At 41.4% G+C, this 26561-nt stretch overlaps 1 protein-coding gene and 1 non-coding gene across 2 annotated transcripts; both read right to left on the reverse strand.

Annotated features, from left to right (window-relative positions):
• Positions 1-3343: 3343 nt before the first annotated feature.
• Positions 3344-3416, reverse strand: trnaf-gaa (transfer RNA phenylalanine (anticodon GAA)). The gene has a single exon. It is a non-coding gene; the product is annotated as a tRNA-Phe (tRNA).
• A 2911-nt stretch (positions 3417-6327) lies between these two features.
• Positions 6328-24896, reverse strand: LOC111587205 (G-protein coupled receptor 22). The gene is made up of 2 exons (XM_023297069.3): positions 24459-24896; positions 6328-10240 (listed from the first exon to the last, which is right to left on the reverse strand). Exon 2 carries the CDS (start codon positions 10114-10116, stop codon positions 8428-8430), a length of 1689 nt encoding a protein of 562 aa, XP_023152837.1. The 5' UTR covers positions 10117-10240; positions 24459-24896; the 3' UTR covers positions 6328-8427.
• Positions 24897-26561: the final 1665 nt, after the last annotated feature.

Below are 26561 nucleotides of genomic sequence, written 5' to 3' on the forward strand. Positions count from 1 at the left end.
TCGCGCTGTTTTAGCGCGGCTAACGCTGTGCTAGCGCTGTATTAGCGCGGCTAACGCTGTGCTAGCGCAGCTAACGGCATGCATTACAGCTTACTGACTCTCACAAAAACAAACCACATACAGGACAAAAAAGGATTAATACACTCACTGAAGCGCCGTCGTTCATGCTGTTAGCCGTGGTTGACCCCGGTCTTATGAGGTGAACCGTCTGCGTCACATGACCGGAAGAGCGCCACGTGATTGGCTGGGCGTTGGTTCGATTTTGGCCAGGATTGATTGTTTACGCCTGAGTCCCCCGGATGTGAACAGCAAATTTTTTGACAGCGAATTTTTTAACATTGAATTTTTTGATGGCGAATTTTGAACATTGAATTTTTTTGATGGCGAATTTTGAACACTGAATTTTTTGATGGTGAATTTTGAACACATCAAATTTTTTTTATGGCGAATTTTGAAGACATTGAATTTTTTTGATGGCGAATTTTGAAGACATCGAATTTTTAACTGGTTTTTAGAATTTTGATGAGCTAAATTCAGGCATAAAAAATTCACATACGTAATTTTGATGCAAAAAAATTCAAGGTAAGAAATTCAGCAGCTTTTAAAATTCAGAATCTGATGAGTCTGATTTGCTTCCATACTCGGTCTTCCCTGGGAAAGGTGTGTATAAATAAACTGATGAGAGGTGCCGCTGCTGTTGAACTATCACAGGGAAAGAAACAGGTTTGGGAAATATGTAAACACTGAGAGAGAAGTGAATGTGATTAGACAGATTCATGTTGCTGTGCACAAAGATCAACACACACAGACAAGTGTAGGAGATGGAAGGCAAGTATAGAAACTAATATGAAGTTTGTTATTAAAGTTCTGTTGTGAAAAACAGACATTAAAATAAAAATGGTCAGTAATTTGTCACTATATAACCATCACTATATAAAAAAAGACACACATTATATATATTTTTGTAAAATGTGGGTTGATGTCATAAAATATCTTTCAGGTTCTTTGAAACTTTAAAACCCAACCACAGATACCCTGCTGTAACATCACATCAGCACATCTTTATGGAGACAATGTGTAAGAGAGATGGTAAACAGAGATTGGTGCTCGATGTAAGAGGAGTGTCAGGTTGCTGCTGGGGAGGAGAGCGTCATATGTAAAACACGTATAAGTTTAGGGCAAGTTATGATGCAACTTGGTCTTGGTTGTCGTTGATGCATTTAGGAATGCTTTTGTTTTCACTTGAACTCAGTATACAGTTACACTGACATACCTTCAGGCACATGACTAAATTGAGTTAAAATACAAAACAGCAATCAGAAACTGTATAAAACAACATACAAAAGACTTGCAGACTTGTACTGCAAGATTCAGCAACATGTCGGAACTTATTCCAGATGCCTCATCAGTAGCAGTGAGTAGTGGTGAATTCCCATTATCTAACCTTCGCTGAGTGATGTCATGCATGTGTCACTGATCACGTTGCTGTTCTGTGAGTACTTGGTTTTGCTCTTAACTGCTGAAAGGTGGGGATACAATCGCCAAAATGTGGGGACAACTATCCACTATCTACTCATTCATGTGGTCGAGCTATTCCAGAGTAGAAGAGATGTCCAGTTTGAGAGCCATTTAAAGACTTTAGAGGCAGGAAAAAATGTCTACACAGATGCTATAAGATATTCTAATTCTTCTGTGCAGGTGAACCCTACTGACTGGCCAAACTAGTTGTTCCAGTTATACATTTCCTGGGGTTATTGCAGCAAATAAGCCAGCTGTTTTGTTAGACTACTCTGTATTTTATATTGGACATCTTTGAACACAGCCCTGTGAACAAGGAACCTCTGAGTTATGATAAAAATTATTATGAGGTGCTAAATACCATGCACTGTCCCAAGGGTTACACCTTTTTCTTAGGTTGAGCAAGCAGGCAAGTCTTAAAAAAATTTTTCTTAATTTCCACACCATGCCTTAATGCTTTTGTATGTATTATGTAAAGCGATATGAATTGCACTGCTCATGAAAGGTGCTATACAAACAGACTTTGCGTAAAAAAACTGTATGTATAAAATAAGAGATGCTACAGTCTCCTCTTACATTTGTATCTGATGTTTAATATTACATGAAAGCAATAGGCTGGGTAAGGCCTTTTAAGCTGAAAGAACATATGAGCCACAGTCTAAACCTCAAACTCTTACTTTGAAGCACTTGTGTAACTGTGTTAAAACCAAGATGTTCTGTGGAATATATATATTATATATATATATATATATATATATATATATAGTATATATATATATATATATATATATATATATATATATATATATATATATATATATATTCAAATATATGAACACAATCAAATTGTCTGATTCAGAAGGTATTCTCCTTGTTATACAGTATATTATAAAGTCAAGTATGCCACCTTTATGAAAAATATCATCTTTCACTGTAAACATCTCTATTCTACAACGGATTATCTGTGTGAACTTGATAAATTTGCCCAGTTAACTGCCCTGAGATGAACTAGGTTTGTTATGAATCTTTCACAAAGTCCGTTGCTGAGTGATTTCATGTACAAGATCGCCCCCTGGTGAAAATTCCCTGGAACTGCTTTCCTTTTGGTTGTAAACCTTGTAATGATCTGCATGCATGCTTGGTATGAATTAGTTTTGTTATCAGGTTCACAGCTGTTTACAGACCATGGGAGACAGCATAAACTCATATATCTGACACAAGAGGAAAGCCTGAATGTACTTTTGAGTAAGCACGTTTTTCACTTTTTATTCCACTGTTTATTATTTGTGAGTGCAATAAACTGCTCTGTACTAACTATAATTACAATTAAATGTGGTAAAAAAAATTTCAGTTGCCAAGTTTACACCATAACAACAGAAGCTTAAAAAATAGCAACAGATATGAGTCACTTTCACACAATAAAATATGACATTTTTACGTTTTTAAAGCAGTGTTTATTGCACGAGTGACTATGGTGTATTTAACCATTTCTGGTACGCGTTACAATAGTAGAACTACACTGACCGTGACATTTCTTCTTAGCATTTATCTTTTTGTTAGCTTAACATTTCACTGCTAACACATACTTTAAGCTAGGCAGTGCTTCGAGGAAAACACGTGTTTTTGAGCATGTGCCAGCTGCTGCATTAGAGTTTGTTTAGTTAATAAATTAAAAAAAAAAAAAAAAAAAAAAACTTTATTGCAAAAGAGTTTGCTGTAACATGATTGTGCGTTCGGCGTCGGTGTGTAAGTTTTAAGGGTAGTTGTGTCCTAACATGCTCTCCGCTTAACGTGTCCTGAGGTGGGCAAAAGGAATCCCCTTCGCTGCCGAAACCCGGGATCGAACCAGGGACCTTTAGATCTTCAGTCTAACGCTCTCCCAACTGAGCTATTTCGGCACGTCTGTACTACTTGAAGCATCAAAACATAGATATAACTACTACTTTTTCATAACTGAACATGATGGTATTTGCAGTATTGACGTTTCCTCCTAACGGTCAATATCGATGTAGCTAACCGTACCTTGCTAGCTACCCTACAACTCTGCTAACGCCACACGTCATCTTCAACAGGTCGAGGAGGCCGCCTGACGTTTATTAACCAGCAACAGGACACAGAAAGAAAAGCTGACATTGCTGTTACTATTAGTACAGTAGAGCTGACGAAGTAAAAATAAACGAATGAATAAATAAATAATTAAAACATTGGAGAATGATAAGCTAATGCTACAGTTTAGCCGTTTTAAACTAATGCTGTTCCAACACAAGATGGCGCCATTGGCGATCATAAACCTCTGGTCGATGTGTTCACTCACTGCGGAGCTCTGTCCTGAAAATAACAATGGGTTTATAATGAAATCCCACCGGACCTGTTTTATATGGAAAATTCAACGTCATAATGAACTTTAACTGCTCATTCTGCTGGTCACCTCAGCATAATCGAGACAGAATATCGATCCAAGCCTCTACTTTTATCAATGTTTAGTACTTTGAAAAGAATTGAACTTTAAATAATTTGTTCAGCTGGAATAACGTTTAATTAATGTGAAGTCAACGCATTTTTCTACAGCCTAATAATCATTGTTTTCCATAAAGTAGATAATATTAACACATTTCCTGCTGCATCACTTTCTTGTCTGTGTCATATGTTAATGTATATGCATCCTGGTGAGTTTTACGACCTCAAAGTGCAGTGTGGCATGCGGTACTGCACATAACTGCATACAGTACAGTGCATTACTTTTCTGTTACTTGTGTTTTGTAAGTCTATGAACAATCGGCTTTCAGTTCCAGCCACTTGTGACGCCTACACTTGACCATACATAAGTGCTCTGTAAATGTTCTAAGCATCACATAACATTCACTACCAGTCACATATGAAAATCTCAGTATAAAGCCCGGAGCAGATACACCCACCAGAGCAGTGTCAGTTTTTTTCGTGGCTTTACTCACATACATTACTGAGTTCAGGCAGTGGCCACATTTGTCATAGTTGCCACTGGCTGAATGTTTTGTCATAAATCATGCTTTGTTATTGGCTATTCTGACAACAAGTAAGTAAGAGTTGTATGTTTTTGGATGAAATCCAAATGTGAAGACACTGTCATAAAATTATAGGCAGGCACAATATGGTTGGACTTCTTTCTACTGGAAGACAACAGTAAAACCTGGTAATCTTATCATTCTGCACTTAGTGTTTGTCTTACTGTTTTTTCTAATAAAGCTCTGCAGTGATGCAGTGCTGTCCCTTTATTAGTCATATGATGTCCCAATGCCAGTTTCTGTGCCTCCCTTCTCTGTTTTCCCCCTAATCTCCCCTCCATACTGCCTGTCATTCTCTCTCTCGCTACATCTCTCTCTCACGTTTTTGTTCTTCTGTCATCCCCCAAGGTGACTTTCCTTCCTTCACAGACACTGCAGCTGTTCCTTGCTTTTGTTGTGGAAGGCCTGAGTGTGGATAAAAGATGAGAGAGATGCAGACCGGCGGAATAAAGAGAAGGAGAACCAAGGGAGAAAATGAAAGTGTGAAAGAGGAGGGGACTGATGAGATTATCAAGCAGGATGGAGGAATCCACAGTTTTGATTCACTGCACAAATCAGTAAGGCAACAAACATGCAGACACACACCACATGTGCAGACAGATTTGTTCTGGTAAAATAAAAAATAAAGCATCAACACTCAGAGATTGAGCTGCCTCGGCAGATGCTTACCTTACTAATATGTTTCATCTTCATTAGTACTGGTGATTAGCACAGTTGTCACATCACAGTGAGGCAGCGAGGGTTCTCTGCAGTCAGCACTAAATACTGCAAGTATCTGGGACGGAATTTCTAAATTTAGGGATCAGAGAAACAGGGAGTGGAAACAGGAGAAGTAGAAAGGGAGGGACAGCTGAAAAAGAGAGAGACAGATTTGGACAGTAATGTCCAGAGGATAAGGGAGGAATTCCCAAGTTGTCTTGAGCCTGCTGAATCCAAGCAGCTCTGTGGTGAAACTGCACATAAAGAGCTGCAATTATGATGGAGCCCAACCACACTTTTCAGCTGTCTTTTTAAAAAGGCTCTTACTCATAATGAGAGTGACATAAATGTGATCTTTCATGCTTCCATTTACATATCATATCCATGTCAATTGTTAAATTGTCTAATGATTTCAAAGGCTTGACTACATGCAAAAAATGGACTGACCTTTCAGTCTCTGTAATGAGTCTGGTGAATGATATTTGATGATTATTTCAGGGATTGTTCGGTTTCTTTGAAGTGGGGTTATATGAGGTACTTTCCCATAGTCTGTCTACTACTAGCAGCAGACAGCTACAAAATATGTTTTGTTGCTGACTTCGTCTACAGCAGTTCATTGCTTAGCTTCTGTGCCACTTCTTCTGTCTGTTTCTTCAAACTGGGGGATCTACTGTAGGTAAAACACTGACTATTGATTAGAGAACCTCACACAACATCATTTCCAAGATATCGAACTGTCTCTTTAAGTCAGCAATTGCTCCATCTTGTAAAAGAGTTCCAGATTGTTCGGTTAGGACACATGTACCACTTCTTCTAAATCTATGCAATTTCTTCTGTATTGCTTGAGTTTCCACTTTACTTTCTATTGCCTGAAACAGAAACAGAGGACATACATACACACTTTCATTATTTAAAATATAGCAGTTAAAATACATCTACGCAAACATGCATGGAATAACACCATATAATAGCCTTTTCGATGTAGTTAAATTTTCTGATTTAAAAAAAGTTTAGTATTTGAAAATCAACAGCAGCCAACACATTAACTGACACAGTGAACTGAGATAAATCAATTCTTATATCACCGTTTTAATACAGATTCTGTTCTGTTCTATACAATAACACATATTATAAATCTTATACAATACTAATATTTCTCTATACACATGTTCATAAATGTACAGTACAGTGTACACACATACAGTATTAACACAAGTTCACTTACATGTATCTTCTCTTTACAGGAACTTTCCAACTCGCTAAGAGTTTATCACAATGGCTGATTTTCTGTCCGGCAGATGATTGTGGCCAAAGAAAAAAGAGGCTTTTTGACTAAAACCCAAATCACACACATTAGTATTTACATCCCTGAAAAATGTACATGAATACACAAGAATTATTGTCTTCTGTCTGGCTCACAAATAGTGTAAAAGGAGTGAAGATGAAAGAGGAGACAGCCCAAAGCCCAAGGAGCCGTCCAAGTCTGGAGTCCATATAAAGTTAAAAGTGTTCTCTATCTACTTAGTGACATAAATCTTTACGTACTGTAACACCCATAATACAACAGCTGATTGAGGGCTGGTTTATTGTTTTTTGTCCAGCAAGTTTGGAAATGAGACATGAAGCCCTGAGGAGAAAGAGAGACACAAGATATAGTGTAACATGTCCAGGACTCAGTCCAGAGGCTGTCTGTCTCTGTAGTCATTCAGCATGCTGTCCAAAAGCAGTACTTCTGCCATCCAGTGAAACAAACAACTGACACAAAGAGATGTCCCATGTCAGTAGTTGTTTTTCCATGTTGGGATTTCTAATTTAAGATGCTAGTTAACCTGCAGTGACTTCAGAGACGTTGATAATGAAGTTTTCACAAAATATTGCCCTTTAATTCCCACTTTAAAACTGAAGTGATACAATTTCAGTGGTATTACAGTGGCCTGTCATATACACATAGTTACAACTGCTCCATATGATTTGCTTTCTTGTTATGTCCAGCAGCCTCCTGTTGTTAATCAGAAGATTAGGTCCTCCCCAACAATTCTGTGTTCACATTCTCTTTGTTCACATCCTAAGGGTCATAGCTTTGCTCATGATTTATTGCACATAATCATGGATACACACACACATTTGTTCATTTACACAACCACACATTTGTTGCATACACACAGACAAACACACACACGCAGCCACACATGCGTACATGCACACGTGCAAACATACAAACACAATCACACAAATGTCCTCCATCATCATGACCAATAAAGTTGATTTTGTTTTTTTAAAAGTCATGCCTTTTAGCTTTAACTTGCACACATTCTTCTACAATATGGTGCTTGTTGGAAATTAAATCTTTTTTTTTTTTTTGCAGTTTTCTGGTAATTTCATATGAGCCTGTAAACTTTGAATCTGAATGTTTGCATTTATCCACCATTAATTTGCCATATACCATATAAAGTATGTGCAAACACTCTACGTTGATACATTGTTGTAAACATACAGCAGGACATTCAGCACCATGAGAATATACTAATAACTCAATTAAGGCATGAAAAAAAAGGAAACAAAGACAAATATAGACTTCCATTAATATTTTTCTCACTGAGAATATCTGTGCAGGTAGATATTGGTGTGCTTTCACAGATAATGACTAAATATAAATCAGTGTGCATTAAGTGTATGTGTGTGTGTGTGTGTGTGTGTGTGTGTGTGTGTGTGTATGTGTGTATCTGTGCATATTTACATGCACATGCAAATTGAAAGTGCACGCAGGAGCAATATAGTACTGTATGGATTTGCAGGTATTTATCCCTTACCCTACATGTGGGGAGTACGCTAGTATTTTCAGTAGTCATGGCTATGGTGTTGTCATAATGCGTGGCTAGTGTTGCCAGGAGACACACTGGCCACCTTGTCAGTCAGGAAGTGGTCTAATAACAGCCTGTGTAAGGAGAGTGGAAAGCAAGCTCTAATTAGAGCTCAAGGCTCACCTGTCTCCACGTCTGTATGGAACCAGAGGCCATGGGATTTGTCCTGACCTTTGTAAACTAACTGGTTCTCATTTTTCCTCACACTTGTGCACAAATATACCCAATCCATCTCCATCATCTTGGTAAGATACATACAATTCTTCACACACACACTCAGACATGCAAGCATACTCTGAAGACCAGCCTCATTCCCTTACTGCCTCTGTGAGGCATCGATCAGTGCCATCACTGGCCTCTATCCTTGGCTTGCGACTCTTTCTCTGACCTCCTCCCTCCACCCAAGAGTTATGAATAACTGTCCCCCCACTGGGGGATGGGTCTACCTGCAGAAGCGACACAACCCTTTTCTTAACACGTGTTTTGAGGGCACGGCGCAGTTTCTGTCTGGTGAAAGCGTAGAGCAGAGGATGAAAGATAGTGGTTCCATATGCCATCGCTAAGAAGCACAGACGGAGCCGGACCAAGCTGTCACTGGGACCCATACACAGAATCAGAACGTTGACTGCAGACAGAGGGGCCCAGCAGCCCAGGAAGGTGGAAATGATGATTAGGGACATTTTTAAGACACGGCGCTGACGTTCCCGACGGTCCCTGTGCCTTCGCACAGCCCGCCTCAAAGCAATGATAGCAGAAACCGAGGCCTGTACACCCATGGAGGAGGCAGGCAGAGGTGTGTTGGCGTGGGTCTGAGCTGAAACTGAAGGTGGGGTTGGAGAAGCAGGGGTGGCTGGTGTGGTTGCAATGGGGGTGGTGGCAGCAGTACTGACAGTAGTTACTGTTGCTCCACTGTCAGACATCCCTTGGGGCATTGAGGAGAGTGGTGGGGGTGATGTTGGTGTAGGGGTGGGAGAAGGGATGAGTGGGGGATGGTTGAGGTTCTGGTTCTGGTTGGAGGACACTACCTCTGTGGGCAGGCTCAGGTCCTTCTTCCTCTGCCTCAAGCAACGTATCCTGCAGGTGGTGTCTTTTGCACGTGTACTCCTCATCATGTGAGAGCCAATTCGGATGTTGAGGGCTTGTAGGATCCTGGAGTAGGTGAACAACATAACTGCCACAGCGATGAAGAAGCAGGGCACTTGGAGTAACAAGTGGTAATACATAGCCAGGCCTGTGTAATACCCCTGCCCTCCAACACACAGCAGTGTCCTGTTTTGCCATACTGGAGGCAGGTGGTGTGAAGGGGAGGAGGGATGAGTGGAGGGTAATAAAGACGGTGAGAAGGATGAAAAAATGGGGGTCACTCCAGTGGTGTGGTCAGAGTCATTGTTCCGTCTTTGCGGCTCCTCATCCTCACTGTCCTCAGCACTTGAAGAGAAGAAGTCCCCCTCGAGGAAGGGCAGGAAGAAAACAGCCAGAGATACAGCCCACACCGCTGCCAGGAGCAGCGCAGCACGCCTGGGGGTCAGCAAGCGACTGGCTGGACGCACTGAGATGTCGTATCGGTCCAAACTGATTACTAACACATTTACTGCTGTGGCCACACTGGTGAATGTGACACAGGCCTCATGAAAGCAGCAGAGTGTCGCCAGGCTGCCCACTCCACTTTCATTAGATGGTAGCAGGATCACAGCCACAGTCAGTGGCAGACACAGCACACAGACCAGTATGTCGAGCACATGAAGGTTGACTGTTACCAGGTTGCTGACTGAATCCACCAGGTTGGACTGAGCACAGTAGAGCACAAGTACGGTCAGGTTGCTGCTGAAGCCCAACACAAGCTCCAGCATGAGCACAGTGGTCAAAGACACCTGGAAGCCCAGAGGGTAGGGTGTGCTCCAGCCCTCCTCCACACCCACCTCTCCCCCTCCATCCAGCAGGCCTACCCCCTGACCGTCACTGGTCTCCAGGAGGTCTCGATAGCCTTCGGTCTCCATTGATGCCACAGCAGTCCTTCACACATAGCAACAGTAGCCCCCACACCAGACCATGTTCTATGCCTCCTTTCCTCTGGCTCCAATGAGACAGCGATGAAGATGGTGGCCAGATGTATGGTTGTATCTATGAAAATAAAAAGAGACATAGGAAGGATAAATATAAGAGAAAGACAGACAGGGGACAGAGAATGGTCAAGCAGTTTAAAAGCCAGCTTGCCTCATATTTACTCAAAAGTAATGCTGCGCAACAAGTACAAATCAAACTTGTCAGATTTCACAAGTGAAGAGAAGCAATGAGTTGACAAAGGGAGGTGAAATTGATCATGGCTGTCGATTGGAAGCAGGTCATCAGGTCATCAGCAACTGCTGTTCAAGCTGCTGCTGATGACCCATGATGCCTCACTGGGCTCAGTGGTTAGACATCAGCATACTTCATACAGTCAGTGGTAGCAGTTCAGACAGCATTTGGAGCAGGATGTCTCTTTTGGGACATTTGCAGGTACGAGTGCTTACACAGCAAAGGTTCCCTGAACTGTCCAGATTTTAGCAAACACATGAGGATTTATTCCTGTGCTGTGCTTACAGTTCCTATATTATGCTGAATTCTGTTACACATATGTAGCCTTCTCTCATGAGCACGAGTGGGTGGTTGTTTGATTCATTCTTGCGTAACATACATTATATAGGTCAGAAACAGCTTGCAGGATGAGGCATGTGCAAATAAACATGAGTCAACCAGTACACCTGTGGTATAAGGTGTCATACATACTGCATGTTGTCTGTAGCTGTTCCTCAATCATTGACCACCAACGCAGTGTAGATAACTCAAGCCTGTGCAGATCCATGAAATGTCAGTGTTAAATCTACTGTCTTGTTTTTTCAACAAGCTGTACAAAATTGTCAGCTTCTACCTCCAAGAGAAGAGGTGGCAGGGACATTGGTAGACTGAGAGAGAGACCGTGCAGTGCATGTCAACATAGCAGGCACCCAACTGAGGGTGGCAGCAGTTAATAGTTCTCACAGGGGGACGTAATGAAGACGAATGGATCAATGATCCACAGACAGTGCCACATAAACAATGCTATCAGAGAAAGACCAGCTCCCCTGGCATCCTCGCTCCACACCCCCTCTTTCTCCTCCTCTCTCCTCCTCTCTCCTACATCCTTCACATCCCTTCCTACTCTGTCCCCTTTTCAGTTTACTGGCTGAGACAGACTACTTTGCATGTAGAGCATGTTATTCATGGCTGGCTGGATGCTCTCCTGTGCATGGGAAAGAATCATACAAAGTGTTGGTCGGTTCAAGGGAAGACGCCTACTTGATATGCAGTAAGAAACAGAACTATTCCCTGATTGTCTAAATGAAGAAGAGCTACAAGTGTGTCTTTACCAGCAGCATTGACCCCAGCTTTTGCTATCAGCCATTCCTCTGCCACAGCTTTTGTTCTCACCCTCGTTTGCCCTTTCCCTTTGTTTTATTTCACAGTTTTTCCTCCCATTTGTCATGTGGAAAGGACCTGCAGGCAGAGCAGGACTCAGTGTGGAACAGTGGTCTACCTTAATTCACTAATGGGTTTCATGGGGTTTGCGGTGGTGCTGGAACACTGATTTAAAGCATCATCGATCTGCCAATTTAACAAGCCTGAGGCAAGGGAGCACATAAACACACTCCCAATCACATCCTCTCACGGGTACCTGCGGTCTCATTTTGAGTGCTGAATAAAATAGTTGAGAGTTCAATTCCTCTCTTTAAACGCCAGCTACAGTTGAAGAATTGTTTTTGTTCTGTAGTTTTACCTAATTTCATGACCTAATTATTACTTTTACCCAATTCACTGAATCATACATAGTGAGCATAAGAACTGGTTTAAAATGCATCTTTTGGCAATGATAGTGTTTCCCCCGGCTCTGACCTTATAATGTCATCAATATCAATTGTGTTTGTCTTTGTTCAGTATTGTTCACAACATACTGACAACATAGACTTACACCAATCACAGAAAAAACATACATGTCAATACTGCATCAACCAAGCAGTGTCTTTCAGCTCATGTGAGGGTTGATTGCAGCACTATGGTAAATTAAGGTCAGAGAAAGATCTGTGTGTTTGATATCATTTAAGAAGCACCAAATAAATGAAAGGAAGCACCCATCCATTATCTATACATGGCTTAAACCTCATTAGGGTTGCTGGGGGCTGGAGTCCATCCCAGATGACTTTGGGCGAAGGCAGGGGGACACCCTGGACAGATCACCAGTCTATCACAGGGCTACACAGACAGACAAACAATCACACTCACATTCACACCTATGGATAATTTTGAATTATCAATTAACCTCAGCATGTTTTTGGACTGTGAAAGGAAACTTGAGAACCTGGTGAAAACCCACGCATGCACAGAGAGAACATAGTCAAAAGATCCCAGGTCCAGGCCAGCACGTGAACCGGGGATCTTCTAGGTGCAAGGCGACAGTGCTAACCACCAAGCTACTGTGCAGCCCAGAAGTGTAACATGATTGACAAAAATTGAATGGTATAATGCAACAGTCAGCTCTGATCGAAATGTTGCTATTCACAGATACTGTGACAGCAAAACAGAGACAAAAGAGTTTTTGACAAGAGTAAAATTAGCCACAGTATATTGTAGTCCCTGAGTTGATCGGTCTCATCAAACATCAGGCGATCATCTGTTTCTCTTAACTCTCTTGCCAGTAATTACATGAGAATGATTGTGTACAAGGCAGGCAATGAGGAGCCAGAATAGCTTTCAACAACAGTAATTTATACTATTCTATGACAAAGAAACAATGAGCCACAATCAGTCCCATGATAAAGGATACTTCATGCTCTGCAATGAACTGGTAAGAATTACAAAGGGACAAAGAGAATAGAGTGGAAAACGTCTATGTTAGCATGTGGTTGCTACAAGCAAGACAAAATGTCAGAAGCCCGTTATATCAACAGCTGTGACTCTGACCTGCGGGCAGCAACAGATGCAAAAATCTAGTTTTTACATGGACAGAGGGAAGAATAAAATTAAAATGTGTAGAGAGGGTGGTGAACTTTGGTTAGATGTCTAATAATCACCACTCTTTCTATCTGTCAGTGGGAACTGTAAATACTGAGGTTCATTTGAGGTTGCAGATCAGTCTTAGGCAATTTGTGGTCCTGCTTAACAGAGAGACAAGCTGCAGAGAAGTCCCTGCTCTGCAGTCTGCAGTAATACCAGTCATTTTTTTGCTCTGACAAGTGCATTGTGTTACTGTGCCATGCTTGTTGTTCGGGTGTTGTTGTTTAAGCTGTTTAAGTTGTTTAAGCGATGTATAGAAAATAGATGGATGGATAGTTTAAAATGTGTTCTACCTGCGCTGCTTTGGTAGTTAAACCTGAAGACAAACAAATATAAAACATACTTTTTAAAATAAGGACTACTGTTAAGTTTTTTTGAGTGAGCGTCATAGAGAATGACTATTTGAGTCACATAGTTTTAAATTGTTTCGGTAATCCCATGGTTCCTCTCTCAACAGAATAATTCACAGTCGTGCTGAAAGCTAAGTGGCGTACTGGGTCAGTATGGAAATCAAAGTCTCACCTAAAGATTTTACTTAGGCTTTGCAGATGTTTTCATCACATCTGGTGTATCATTTAGTGTAGATTCTATGATTTCCTCCAAAACAACAAACTGACAGTGTCCTAGGCTGCACAGCTTCCTGGACCCTGCTGTCAGGGTTATTATAGGTGTTGGGTAGGAGATGACAGGTTGTCAAACCTCTTTTCACAACATCAGAGGGTAAATACTGAAGCAGATCCTCTTGTCAGAATGAAAAGTTCAGTTTCTCAGTTTCTTATTTAACGTTTTTTTCTAATCTCTTGAAATCTTGCATTCACACTCACACACACACCTACACACAATCCATCCATGTATTTCATTTGTACTCTTGACAACACGATTCCTGCCAGAGGCTTAATTACTTCTTCCCAGCACAAAGACAAACAGTGGGCATGCTTTCGTCCTAGGCGCCATCTAAAGCAACATAGTGTGAAGTATTTCTTGGCATATTTGTTATATGTCTTTATAAAATATCACAGAACATTACTAGATTGAGAGGATGAATCAGAAGAAGAGGACATTCAACAATGCCGAAACTAATAGTGATGTGCTAGCACACACTTGGCTTCCAAGAAAAAGAACACTAACAAAAAAAAGATTCAAAAACAAATAATTATATGAAAAGTACAGGCCTGCACAGTGGCTTGGTGGTTAACCTTCCCGGGATCTTTCTGCATGGAGTTTGCATGTTCTCCCTGTGCATGCATGGGTTTTCTCTGGGTTCTCCAGCTTCCTCCCAAAGTCTAAAAACATGCTGAGGTTAATTGGTAACTCTAAATTGTACATAAGTGTGAATGCAAGTGTGATTGTTTGTCTCTATATGTAGCTCTGTGACAGATTGGTGACCTGTCCAGGATGGCCCCTGCCTTCGCCCTAAGTCAGATGGGATAGACTCCAGCTCCCCACGATGCTAATGAGGATTAAGCGGTGTATAGATAATGGATGGATGGATGGATGGATGGATGGATGGATGGATAAAAATTACAATCCACTGTTCTTGTTGCTACCCACCAGGGAGCTGACAAAATCTACTTTGTAGAAGTAACTCAGTGGAAGTCAAGATCCAATTCAAGTTTTAAGTTAATGGTACAACTCTTTGTCTCTTGTCTGTATATTTATATTACTATTGGTCTCTTTTTCATTCAAAGACCATAGTTTAGTTTCCACACAAAAATTAAGAGAATGAAATGCGCAAACTTGCAAATACACTGTAATGTCATTTCTTTAATCCTACATTAACTGACAGATGCATACTTAACTTGACAGGGAAACTGCCCTTCAAGGCCAGTACACCTCTCTGATAAACAAACAACACACACATTTCCCAGGCACATCTGAAATGAGGTGGAAACAGTTGATTAAATCTGGCCCTTTGTGTCACGACTGCTGTCCATCGTGCTGCTGAATGTCAGGGTTTCTACCCGCTGCTCTTGAAAGTGCTGATCCAGGCCTGAGAGCACGCTTCCATTTTCACCTCAGTGCTCGGAAATCTAGACACAATAGTGGTTGGTACATGTGAACGTTGTGACAGTGTGCTTATTATTTAGGTGTAAACACTGCCTGCAACCTGTATAGAGAGCTATATACGTTCGAACTGCATATCTCTGATGGAGTTGAGCTTTTCATAGAAGACCTACTTGCTGAATCTCCATACAGTGATTTCTGTATAGTGTTCACAAGTTTGGTTTGTTTCTAGTTTGTGATTTGTTTTTCTTGGATGATTTGTGTGATTATCCCTGTATGGCTGTAAGGTAAATATTAGAAGTGCAAAAGCTTGAAAAGGAAGTGTAAGGACTTCAGAATGACAGATATGCAGCTGAGATTTTCTTCCACACAGTAAGTTGTTCTTTGCTCTTTATTATTAGAGCATCCTGTCTTCTGACTTCCGGAAGTACTACAATGAACCACTCTACGTAAATCTGGTTAGTCTGTTTGTGTTGCAACAAACTCTTAATTTTAACCAGTATTTCTTTTGCTCTTGTTATTTACAGCTGTTGGAATCTATCCAGCTCCTCTGTGAGTCTCTGCTCATGGGTCCACCACATGGATGGAGATTGTCAGCATTGTTTACATGAGGACAAGAATAGCTAAAGTAAATGTGCGTCCGTTTACAAAAAAAGGTGTGATTGGATAAAACAATGCTCTGGTAGCAAGCAGTGTTAAGAAGACACTGTATCTGACTACCAAAATGGAAATGTAGCTGCATTGTATTATGGTTTGTTTTGTTACTATCTATTGAGAAGCTATCTTTTTCTTCCTTGATGGATGTTTCCTTGTAAAAGTGTAAATGTCAGTACAAAAGGGTGAGATGATAAAGTAGGCTTTGCTCTTTGATTCTGTGAGACTGTCACAAAAAAGTTGACATTTAGGGAAGAAAGGGAATCATAAGCCAGAGATACGGGAAGAAGAGTGAATGAAATAAAGAAGGAAAAGAGAAAAAGCAAACAGGATGATGGCGCATGCAGCACGCTGACTCATGGCTGTCTTAGGTATTCCTAATGTCCGCAGTGAGACAATCGATGAAAGGCTTAATTTTCCCACTCAATTCATCCAGCAGCGCTAACAGCAAGCAGCCACCAGCTGGGCAGCAGCATCCCTGGCAGGCTCCCAACAAACCGGCCTGGACAGGCCAGCAACACATCCAGCTCGGTGAGAGCAGCAGCAACCCAACCTTTCTAATGTGTGTCTGATCAGGAACTTCAGGAAGAAATGCAGTTTAAAAGGCGCCACCACACACAAACAACAAACTCAATACTGTACATTTATGCACAAGTGTTAACAACAGTGCTGCCTAACACTGTAGTTGACGCTGTAAAATGTTAAAACAGGTTATCATAAATCCTGCTGAGCTTGCCAAAGACATACAAGTACACCATGTAGTCAGCAATGTATTGCTAACTGCCACCCACCCACACAGCCACCCACTGCCAGTCCACGTCTTTGCACACACTCCCTGCCCGTATGCTCTCCGCAGATACAGCAGAAGATGGATCGCTATCTGAGGTGAATGGCATGTTGTGTGCTCAAGAATTTGCTGAATCCCAGCCACACTTCTGTTGGAGACAAGTTAGGGGGGAAAGGGACGGGGTAACAGGAGGAAAGATGAAATCAGAAGGTAGGTTGGTGAGGGAGTGATGGATGGGAGGGAAGCTTAGGGGTGTGCAGATGGATGCTGAGTCGTGTGCTCGCTGGAGGGGAATGTTTGTTCCCTGCTCACTACCACTATCCATCTCTCTTTTGAATAGTCCCAGTTGCGCCGCCTTGCCTCCACTCTTTGCCATCCATCTTACGACCAGCGCTTGGCTCTTTGCTTTTACACTGTACCATATCTTTGTGTAATCCCCCCAGAATGTCTTGATAGACTATTCTGTGATTTTTTTAATATCAGACTAGCACTTCATAATGCAACAAGCGCAAGTAGCCTCTCTCAGATTGCTGTAACTACATCAGAGACTGTGCAGGTAAAATACAAACTTGTATGCCCAGCCACTCTGTATTCCTTTATTTCTGACAGGTTGCTACCAGAACATCAATAAGGAAGCTACACTGGGCAGGTTAATTATCACAGTCTGTAATCTATAGGTACAGCTCTATATAGAAATAAGTCCTTGGTCCCTAGACAGCTCAGGTCCACAGGGTGTGAGGCATCATTACCACCTGACAGTGTGTTCGATGGATTTCATTTGGCTCCACCATTTATTAAAGGCACTCCTCTATATCCTCTTTCCAGCTATGATGTCCTAAGCCCATAATTTTGCTATTACATGCACCACCCATCAATAAGCCCTTATCAAGGCTACCGTGCAATCACAGCTCTTTAGAACAAGAAGAAATCAAAATTAAGCACAAAAGCAGGCAAATGTAAGTAAAAATGAGTCAAAGCACATGGAGAATTAAACATATATCAGAGCTTCAGGGGGCTGTTCACTGCCCCATTGAACAGAATAGCAATGATTAGTAATGATGTAAGACAATAAAACTGGATGGAATGGAGAGGTATCAGTGTTCACAATATTTCTATGACATCCATAATTGCTCTTCTATTTCTTATGTGCTCTGAAGTGATTGTCTGTGATTAGCATTGTCTCCCCTCCATTTCAATAGCACTTGCCATCAGTAGTAAATGGATTGTCCGAATGCAGTCATCAAACTGAAGCAGCCTGTGTGCTGTATCCACCTGTGTTGATTTATACACTATATTGCCAAAAGTATTCGCTCACCCATCCAAATAATCAGAATCAGGTGTTCCAATCACTTCCATGGCCACAGGTGTATAAAATCAAGCACCTAGGCTGCAGACTGCTTTTACAAACATTTGTGAAAGAATGGGTCGCTCTCAGGAGCTCAGTGAATTCCAGCGTGGAACTGTGATTGGATGCCACCTGTGCAACAAATCCAGTCGTGACATTTCCTGGCTCCTAAATATTCCACAGTCAACTGTCAGTTGTATTATAAGAAAGTGGAAGTGTGTGGGAACGACAGCAACTCAGCCACCAAGTGGTAGACCACATAAACTGACAGAGCGGGGTCAGTGGATGCTGAGGCACATAGTGCCAAGAGGTCGCCAACTTTCTGCAGAGTCAATCACTACAGACCTTCAAACTTCATGTGGCCTTCAGATTAGCTCAAGAACAGTGCTTCAGCAGAGAGCTTCATGGAATGGGTTTCCATGGCTGAGCAGCTGCATCCAAGCCATACATCACCAAGTGCAATGCAAAGCGTCAGATGCAGTGGTGTAAAGCAGCCGCCACTGGACTCTACAGCAGTGGAGACGTGTTCTCTGGAGTGACGAATCACGCTTCTCCATCCGACAATCTGATGGATGAGTCTGGGTTTGGTGGTTGCCAGGAGAACGATACTTGTCAGACTGCATTGTGCCAAGTGTAAAGTTTGGTGGAGGGGGGGATTATGGTGTGGGGTTGTTTTTCAGGAGCTGGGCTTGGCCCCTTAGTTCCAGTGAAAGGAACTCTGAATGCTTCAGCATACCAAGACATTTTGGACAATTCCATGCTCCCAACTTTGTGGGAACAGTTTGGAGCTGGTCTCTTCCTCTTCCAACATGACTGTGCACCAGTGCACAAAGCAAGGTCCATAAAGACATGGATGACAGAGTCTGGTGTGGATGAACTTGACTGGCCTGCACAGAGTCCTGACCTCAACCTGATAGAACACCTTTGGGATGAATTAGAGCAGAGACTGAGAGCCAGGCCTTCTGGTCCAACATCACTGTGTGACCTCACAAATGCACTTCTGGAAGAATGGTCAAAAATTCCCATAAACACACTCCTAAACCTTGTGGACAGCCTTCCCAGAAGAGTTGAAGCTGTTATAGCTGCAAAGGGTGGACCGACGTCATATTGAACCCTATGGATTAGGAATGGGATGTCACTTATGTTCATATGCGAGTCAAGGCAGGTGAGCGAATACTTTTGGCAATATAGTGTATTCTATTGGAGAGCTGGGAATAAATAGTCAAGTCACAGTGGTAGGTCTGTGGCCACTTTAATGGCGGTTCGGTAACATATCAGCAGTTGTGTGGAAACAGCTCTATGGCTCTCCACTTGTTCTGCAAGAAGCAGCTTTGACCCATGCTAGTGTGCACACACCTATATTCCTACAATGACCACATCCATACACAAACTCAGAGGATCTCATTCAAAAAAGGCGATGTTAACCCAAGATAGTGGAATTGTTTGATTTTCTTTGCTATTTTTTTCCCACAAATAAGGGGTGTTCTGCTTATTTTGCACGTGAAAATTGAATTCACTCGTACTGCACAATTTGTGAAAGCAGGACGGCGCTTTAATAAATTCTGTAAAATCAGAATGTGTCACTTTGTCTCTTATTAAAGATGCTGTTGAGTTGTCTTGTGGTAAATTTCTTCAAGATTTACCACTTGCTTTTTCCTCTTTCATCTTGTGACTCTCCCGACTTTTTGAGAAAGCAGTTCTAAATTGCTGGAGCACCACAAGCTGCTTTATACTAGTAAAGCATCCAACATCTTGACTAGTGCATTAGTGTGGACTGCCTCCTTGACCTTTTCATATGTTTCCACATAAAAGCTAATTTCCATATAGGACTCTAAAGGCAGCAGATTGTAAAAATGAAAAAAAAGTATATGTGAAAAATAAAGTATCCCCACAAATTGCATATACCCAATTAATGTCTTGTAGATTCCCAGTCATGCAAGCCATGGTAAGTGGTTCAGTAGAAAGCAATTAGGCTTTTTTTTTGGTTCTTGGAAATGTTTCACCTCTAAGAGGTTTCCTCAGTTCAAATTGAGCACTTCATTTAGAATCTAACATATCGATCAAAGATGCAGCGACGGTCTGTTTGATTAAATCTATAGACAGCAATGGATGGTGCTACTTTGATTTCTTTTTATTTACCGTGTGGGAAGATTAAACCATTTTATTGTGTTGTCAACAAAAAAAAGCTTCTTTATAAATTTAATGTTTCATACTAAATCACACTGTTTGTATCCTTCAGGCATAACAAATATGCTCAATTTGTTCTCTTGCACTTTTTGGCACATTGCTATGTTTCTTGCCAGATAAGCATTGTAGTTTAGTGGAACGATGTAAAACCTTTTGCAGGAACATGTATGGCGTTGCCCTCATGTTGTATATGGACTCTTCTGGACACACAAGACGAGAGCCCACTCAAAAAACATTGCTCTTTAATGCCAATGTTTGTCAGAAACTTCGAGGTGACCCAGTAAAATGTTGCGGCCCCTAGCAGAGTGCTGATTTTAAAAAATCCCCCTAATCAGGATAATTTTGCACTCTTGTAGTGCTCACCTTCAGCTTACATTTAATCAGACCTTTGTTCCGATTAGTGCCTGCAGAAAGAGAGAAATCTCTCTATGCACCAGTTCTCTGAAACAGACTCACATTCACTGTCCATAAATGATTGAGCTTAAGAGAATTGGAGAGCAGATAAAAAGATATGAAAACTAAAAAAAAAATGGCAATAGAGAAAGGGCAGTGGAGTAAATGAAACTGATGAAAAGAAGAAAAAGACTGAAGCTGTCCTCGCCAGGTTAAAATGATTAAGCTATTTCACTCTAGAAGGCAATTAGATCTCAATTAATGCCATTTATCTCCTGCAGACAGGACATCATTGGCCAAGAGGGGAGAGCACTACTGCTGCATCTATACTCTCACATTAGACACACAGAGATGTAACCTAAGGGAGGAAAGACCAACACATATGCAAATACATGCATATGCACAATCCAAAAAAATAAATAAATCAAGGACTTATTTTATTTTGCCACATGTGGAGGTTTCATAAGAAAACCACTAGGAGGGACAAAATAGACACATGCTATATACTTAGGATGTAAATCAGACAGCATTTCTACATCCACCGTATATCTGTCAGCTTTTAGCTAATGTGTGAGCAGCATGAAAATGTACTTGTAATTATAAAAATCATCTCTAAATATGTCATGTAAGACTCAAGCAAGAAAGCAGCTCTTCTACAGATAAATAACCACACCAGGTCTTCCTTCAGTGTCTCCTCTCTTGATAGAATTTTCCCCCCATAATCTCTGCACTCTGCTCTGATGTATTGTTCCATCTCCTCTCTCTTTTCTGGTCTTCCTGTGTTGTGCTTTAACTATCATCCTCCTCCTTTTGTTCCCACATCGAGAGCTCAGATGCTGCTTCACCTGTCTTCTTCCCTGCACTCATGCACATCAAGGAACATTGTTATTCACTGTTTTATTTTTGGGAATTAGGTTCTGTCTGCTTTAAATCTAACACTGTGAACATTGCTTACCAGAAAGGATGAGCAATCGAAGCCTTCCTAATCAATACATCCATGGATGAAACCTTCACTGGTGTTTATTACATTTTGACTTTTCTCTGTTCCACTAGTTCTGAGGCTGCTTTTTATTTTGTATGCTCTATGATTTTCTACAAGGATGTATGCAATTTTATGTTTAATGATGGGCCAACTGGGCCAATTAAAAAAGGATATGGCCAATCTAGTCAAAATATTGTTCTAATTAGGAAAGATACAAATTTAGACATTGTTCAATTCCCCTAACTAAAGATGTCCTTAAATACAGTTGCTATTAAAGCCTGTTGCTGGAGGCTTTCACAGCAATAAATGAGGCTGTTAGTGGCTGCAGAGAGATTTTGGCACACATTCAACATCTGCCATACTTGTAAATGGAAAACAAAAAGATTTATGAACATAACAGTTGAAGAATTTAGACTATCGTTGAAAAATACAATGTTGGAACCGTTACAACATCCTCATTCCTTCAAAATGCCTGCAACTGAGAGATGTTGTGCTGTCTTTTATCTGTAATGAAAACCTAACACTGTCATTTTCACAAGTAAGAATATCTTCAAACCTGTAAATTATGTTCAGAATAGATCCGGCACGTACAGAACCTTTTTGGGAAGTTTTTATGACAATGAATAAAATAATAAATAGTCTCTGCTTTTCACACTGGTGTTGTCCTACAATACCCTCAACAAGACTCTCCACTTCAGTGTTGTCACATAAAAGGTAAATAAGACGTCTTAATCAGCGTGTTGGAAGTACAGTACTCCATTGCTCATTGTGCCGAAACAATATGTGACAGCTTCCCAGCATCTAACTGCAGAGTGACACGTGCGGTGGAATATTTTTCCACCAGCAGCATCAAAGCTTCTCTATAAATACATGAATAGACCAAACACACAATGACCCATATGCAAACACAAAAACTGCCACCGTGAGAGTGAAGGGAAATGGGAAACATTAAAACAACCGTCCCTTTGGGATTTGCAGCAGGGTTTCAAACACTCACACGTGTGACGAAAGACAAACACACAGGCAGCAGACATTACAGGACATGTATGTTCAAACTCACAGTTTTTAATCTCCTGAATGTTTGTATTCCATCTCATTAAAAAATCCTAAAGTGTGCTACTTAATATCAGGAGACAGCACTTTTGTGGAGCTTGTTATAACATATTTTTAGAGTGGTTAATTAACCACAGAGCGAGTTAAAATCCCCGCAAAAGTATGTGTGCAGTGTTTGTGTTACCTTATTCCCCCTTCAAGCTGCATATTCACATTTAATTGAGTTTTAACCATCACTGACAGTGAAACCAAAATCATACCCTTATTACATAACCACACTTGCTCAGAAATAATGCTGCATGAGTATTTAAGGTTGAGTTGAGAGTAAAATTTAATTAGTTGGCACATTATTGTGGCATATACAGAGCAGGGGGTTACAAGTGAATACAGTGAAATTGAGAATTCATAACCTATGTGAAAGTGGAATGCAATACAATAAGACAAGCGAATTTAATAAGTGTTGCAGGGCAGCAGTGTTTGATACATATTATGAAGAAAAGCAAAGTGAGTAAACCAGAAAGATATTATCAAAGAAGTGTCAAAAGATATAAAAGTCTTTGATGATTAAAAGAATTGCCACATGGCAAAAATATCATGCTTTGAAAGAAAATTTTCATACATCACGCAATTCCCACGAAATTGACTTGTAGTTGATCATGAAAATCACTGTTACTTCATTCTAATGATGCAGATCAACTCATGCAAACAGGCAGCAGTTTGACATGAAACCTATTTAAATCATAACTGTCAGAGAAAATGCTGCTTTGCTGCTGCAAAGTTGATCGGCAGGAATCACAGAAGACCTGCTGTGCCAACATGCTCCCATTTCATATCTCTTCAACAGGAGAGCAGTGTTCAGAACAGTCCAGCACTGCTGCACATTAAAACAGGTAATGAGACTACAGGATACTAACTAAATAAGAATGCAAGCTTTAGAGCAATTTGGCAGTTTTGTCCTGCAGGATACTGAAGGTAGAAATAAAGAGCTTAACGAGTACTGCTGTGCACACAGACACCAATCATATATCAGATTTAAAATGCACATAAAAGCACAAGGTAGGCGGGCTAAATGCAAATATGCCATCTCACTATATATCTGTATGTATATATGATGACAGTAAGTCTTTCTATGCAGAGGAGCCCTGACAAGCAATCCTTGGAAAGCCTGGTCTCATGGGTTTATGACAGTTCAAGACCAGCTAATAATGTGCACTGCGGAATAATTGCATCTGATTAAAACATTAAATGTCAAAACATGAGTTTGTGAGCTGAGACATTTGCTCTTACAATGATCAAACGGGCCACGTTCATGTCAAGCGTGGCGCATGCATGTGACTGAAGCACATCAACAATCACAGGGTCCCTGGAAAATGGGAGACAGTTACTATCGGCTCCATATGGATCAAAACTAATCCCTATGTTTGTTTGTTTTTAACCCTCCAGCTAATATGTTTAGATTTTCTGACTCTCAGTGCACAGGACAATAAAGCCAAAACGGTCAGGAAGGATTTCTGTCCCACTGATCAGCCACTTCATATCCGAAAATGCAAACATGAGCCGATTAAAACGAGTCGGTGACAAGTCCTTAGGCTGTTTTCAGGCCCCTGTTAAGTGCTGGTCTTGACAGTGAGCTGATTTGTTATTGTTGTCTGCAATCAGAAGAGCTTTGGATTGTCTTACACCCGCCGTTTGTTCCATTTTGCAGAAGACAGTATCCATCTGAAAGCCTTTTCCATTTCCAGTTGCCTCTATTTAAATGCACATGCTGTCTTTGTCAATTTATAAATCTTAATTGGATATTTGCCTGAAATTAATAACAGAAACGAGTCTCGTGAGGGAGAAAAAGTGCCCTAAGTGTTAAACTTACCAGTTTGGCTTGTGGGAATTCCCTTTACATCCTACTGCAGGTGTCGGTGCGCTGCGCTTTCTCCAAGCTCTGGACCCCGATTCACTCCAGCGCTCTTCAGGACAGCCGGCTGTCAGCCAAAAACGTGACCAGAATAATTCGCCTCCGTTTTGTCATAAATATTACAGCGGGAGGGGGGAAAGCCCTCCACGGCTGCAGATACGGAGCGCGGCAGTGGCAGCTGTCCGCTCACACACCAGGTACTATCACAGTGTTTGGGCGTTTTTTTTCTCTCTCTCTCTCTTTTTAATTCCTCACTCAGCACGGTGCGCCTCACCTGTCCACTTTTTTTACGCCGAGGACTTGTAGCTACAGCAGCATCCCACACACGCACCGGCCAAACGCACGATCATGCGCTAAACAGCTCGCTGGAGCGCAGTCGCTCCATCCCAGCGACCAATACGGTGATCTGCAAGCGGAGGGAGGAAGGAGGGAGGGAAAGAGGGAGAGTTTTTTTTTTTTCTCGAAGGGGGAGGAGACAGGGATGCAGGAGGAGTGGGGGGCTGTGGTGTGCGTGTGTGATGGGTAGCCTCTCACAAGGACGACCTGAAATTCCTCAAGGGTGAACGCTCCTCTGTAGTAATTCAACGAGATTTCCCAATTACTTGCATCTCCTTCCCTCCCTCCCTCCAAACATATTATGCACACTTCACCTGATCAGCCTCAAAGCCAAAAAAAAGGGACTGGATATGAGCTTGACTTGGTAATATCAGTCTCCCTGCACTGTGGAGGAGGCTGTTGTGGGCTTCTGTCTTTGCTGCACACTGGGGGCTGTACAATGAGCTCATGTCAGTCAAAATTTCCATATGGCAACTTCATTGCAGCTGGAGGATGAGCTGGTTTAAAGAGCAGCTTCACGAGCTTTGAAGCCATATTTTACCTGGGATTACCATCCCAATGTAAGGCTCATCCTTCCATCTGCTGCACTGTGAGCGCTCTGTCATGAGACGTGTGCAGGGATCAAGGTCACTGACTGTTAAATTTGTGACCTTGGGCACACAATAAATATAGTGGTCCCTGTCACTGCACTTCTCACGCTGATTCACAGACGGTTGTTTGAGCAAAGGGGCGTAAATTACTGTGCAAGTGAGTATGTGATAATGTGCAGAGAGGGATTTCGATAAGAAGGTGTGAACACCTGGAGTCTCTGAGGAGAGGCGGGGAAGCTGATGTCAGCTGTTCACCCTTCAGATACTCTCATGATGGAATATGTGTGTCAAAAATATGAAGAATCCACCAGTAAGGCAAAGAAAATTGGCCACTGAAAATTAAATTGACTTTGAATTGGTAAATATTCCTTGAACCTGTTACACCTGCATCTGAAATTTCTATGTTGGACTCTTGCATGCTAATCAGCAGATGGGGAAGAATTTTAGTGCATAACCTTGAACATGAAACATTTAATCGCTGAAAAAATAAATTAAATCGAAGTAGACCCCCTTGAACCTCCATTCACCCCCTGAGGTATTAATTTTTCATTCTAATCTCGACGGTGCATTATTCTTTGTCAAGCCAATGCTATCACGACTGTCATCATTTAAAAGCCTGTATCCTTCAATTTTATCTACACAATGTGTTATTTCTACCTTTTGCACCCTTGCTATCAAGCTTGAAGATAATATTTTTACAAATATGGCTGCAGCCTAATATATTGCCAAAAAGATTGGCCAGACCAACCACTGTGCATCAAACTATAGCTTCATATGCATTGAAAAGTGCATTAAGAGACCGCATTTGTGGAGGAAGAGTGCTTTGATTGTAGGATGAAAAGTAAGCTGAACTACTTCGTGTGATTTTTCCCAGATTGTACTAAACACCTCACGGTCTCAGCGGAAGGATTTTTAGCACAGTTTATCTGCACTTTTGCCACCCTCTTCTTCCAACTCTCTCCTCCCCCATCCCCTCTGTAACACACCTTTTTCCTTTTCACTGCACCACACACATTGCAGGACACTGAGGGCACCTGTGAGCGCACAGCAGCAACTTTTTTTTTTTTGCAGCAAACATGAAAACTGTAAATTGCCCTTGCTACCAATCTGAATCTCCTGTGAAAACAGTCACATA

Source organism: Amphiprion ocellaris, chromosome 5 (assembly GCF_022539595.1).
Source record: "Amphiprion ocellaris isolate individual 3 ecotype Okinawa chromosome 5, ASM2253959v1, whole genome shotgun sequence".
NCBI classification, from domain to species: Eukaryota; Metazoa; Chordata; class Actinopteri; family Pomacentridae; genus Amphiprion; species Amphiprion ocellaris.

Excerpts from the sequence above, each read along its gene's own strand:
- LOC111587205 (XM_023297069.3), bottom strand. The coding sequence starts at position 10,116 with ATGGAGACCGAAGGCTATCGAGACCTCCTGGAGACCAGTGACGGTCAG.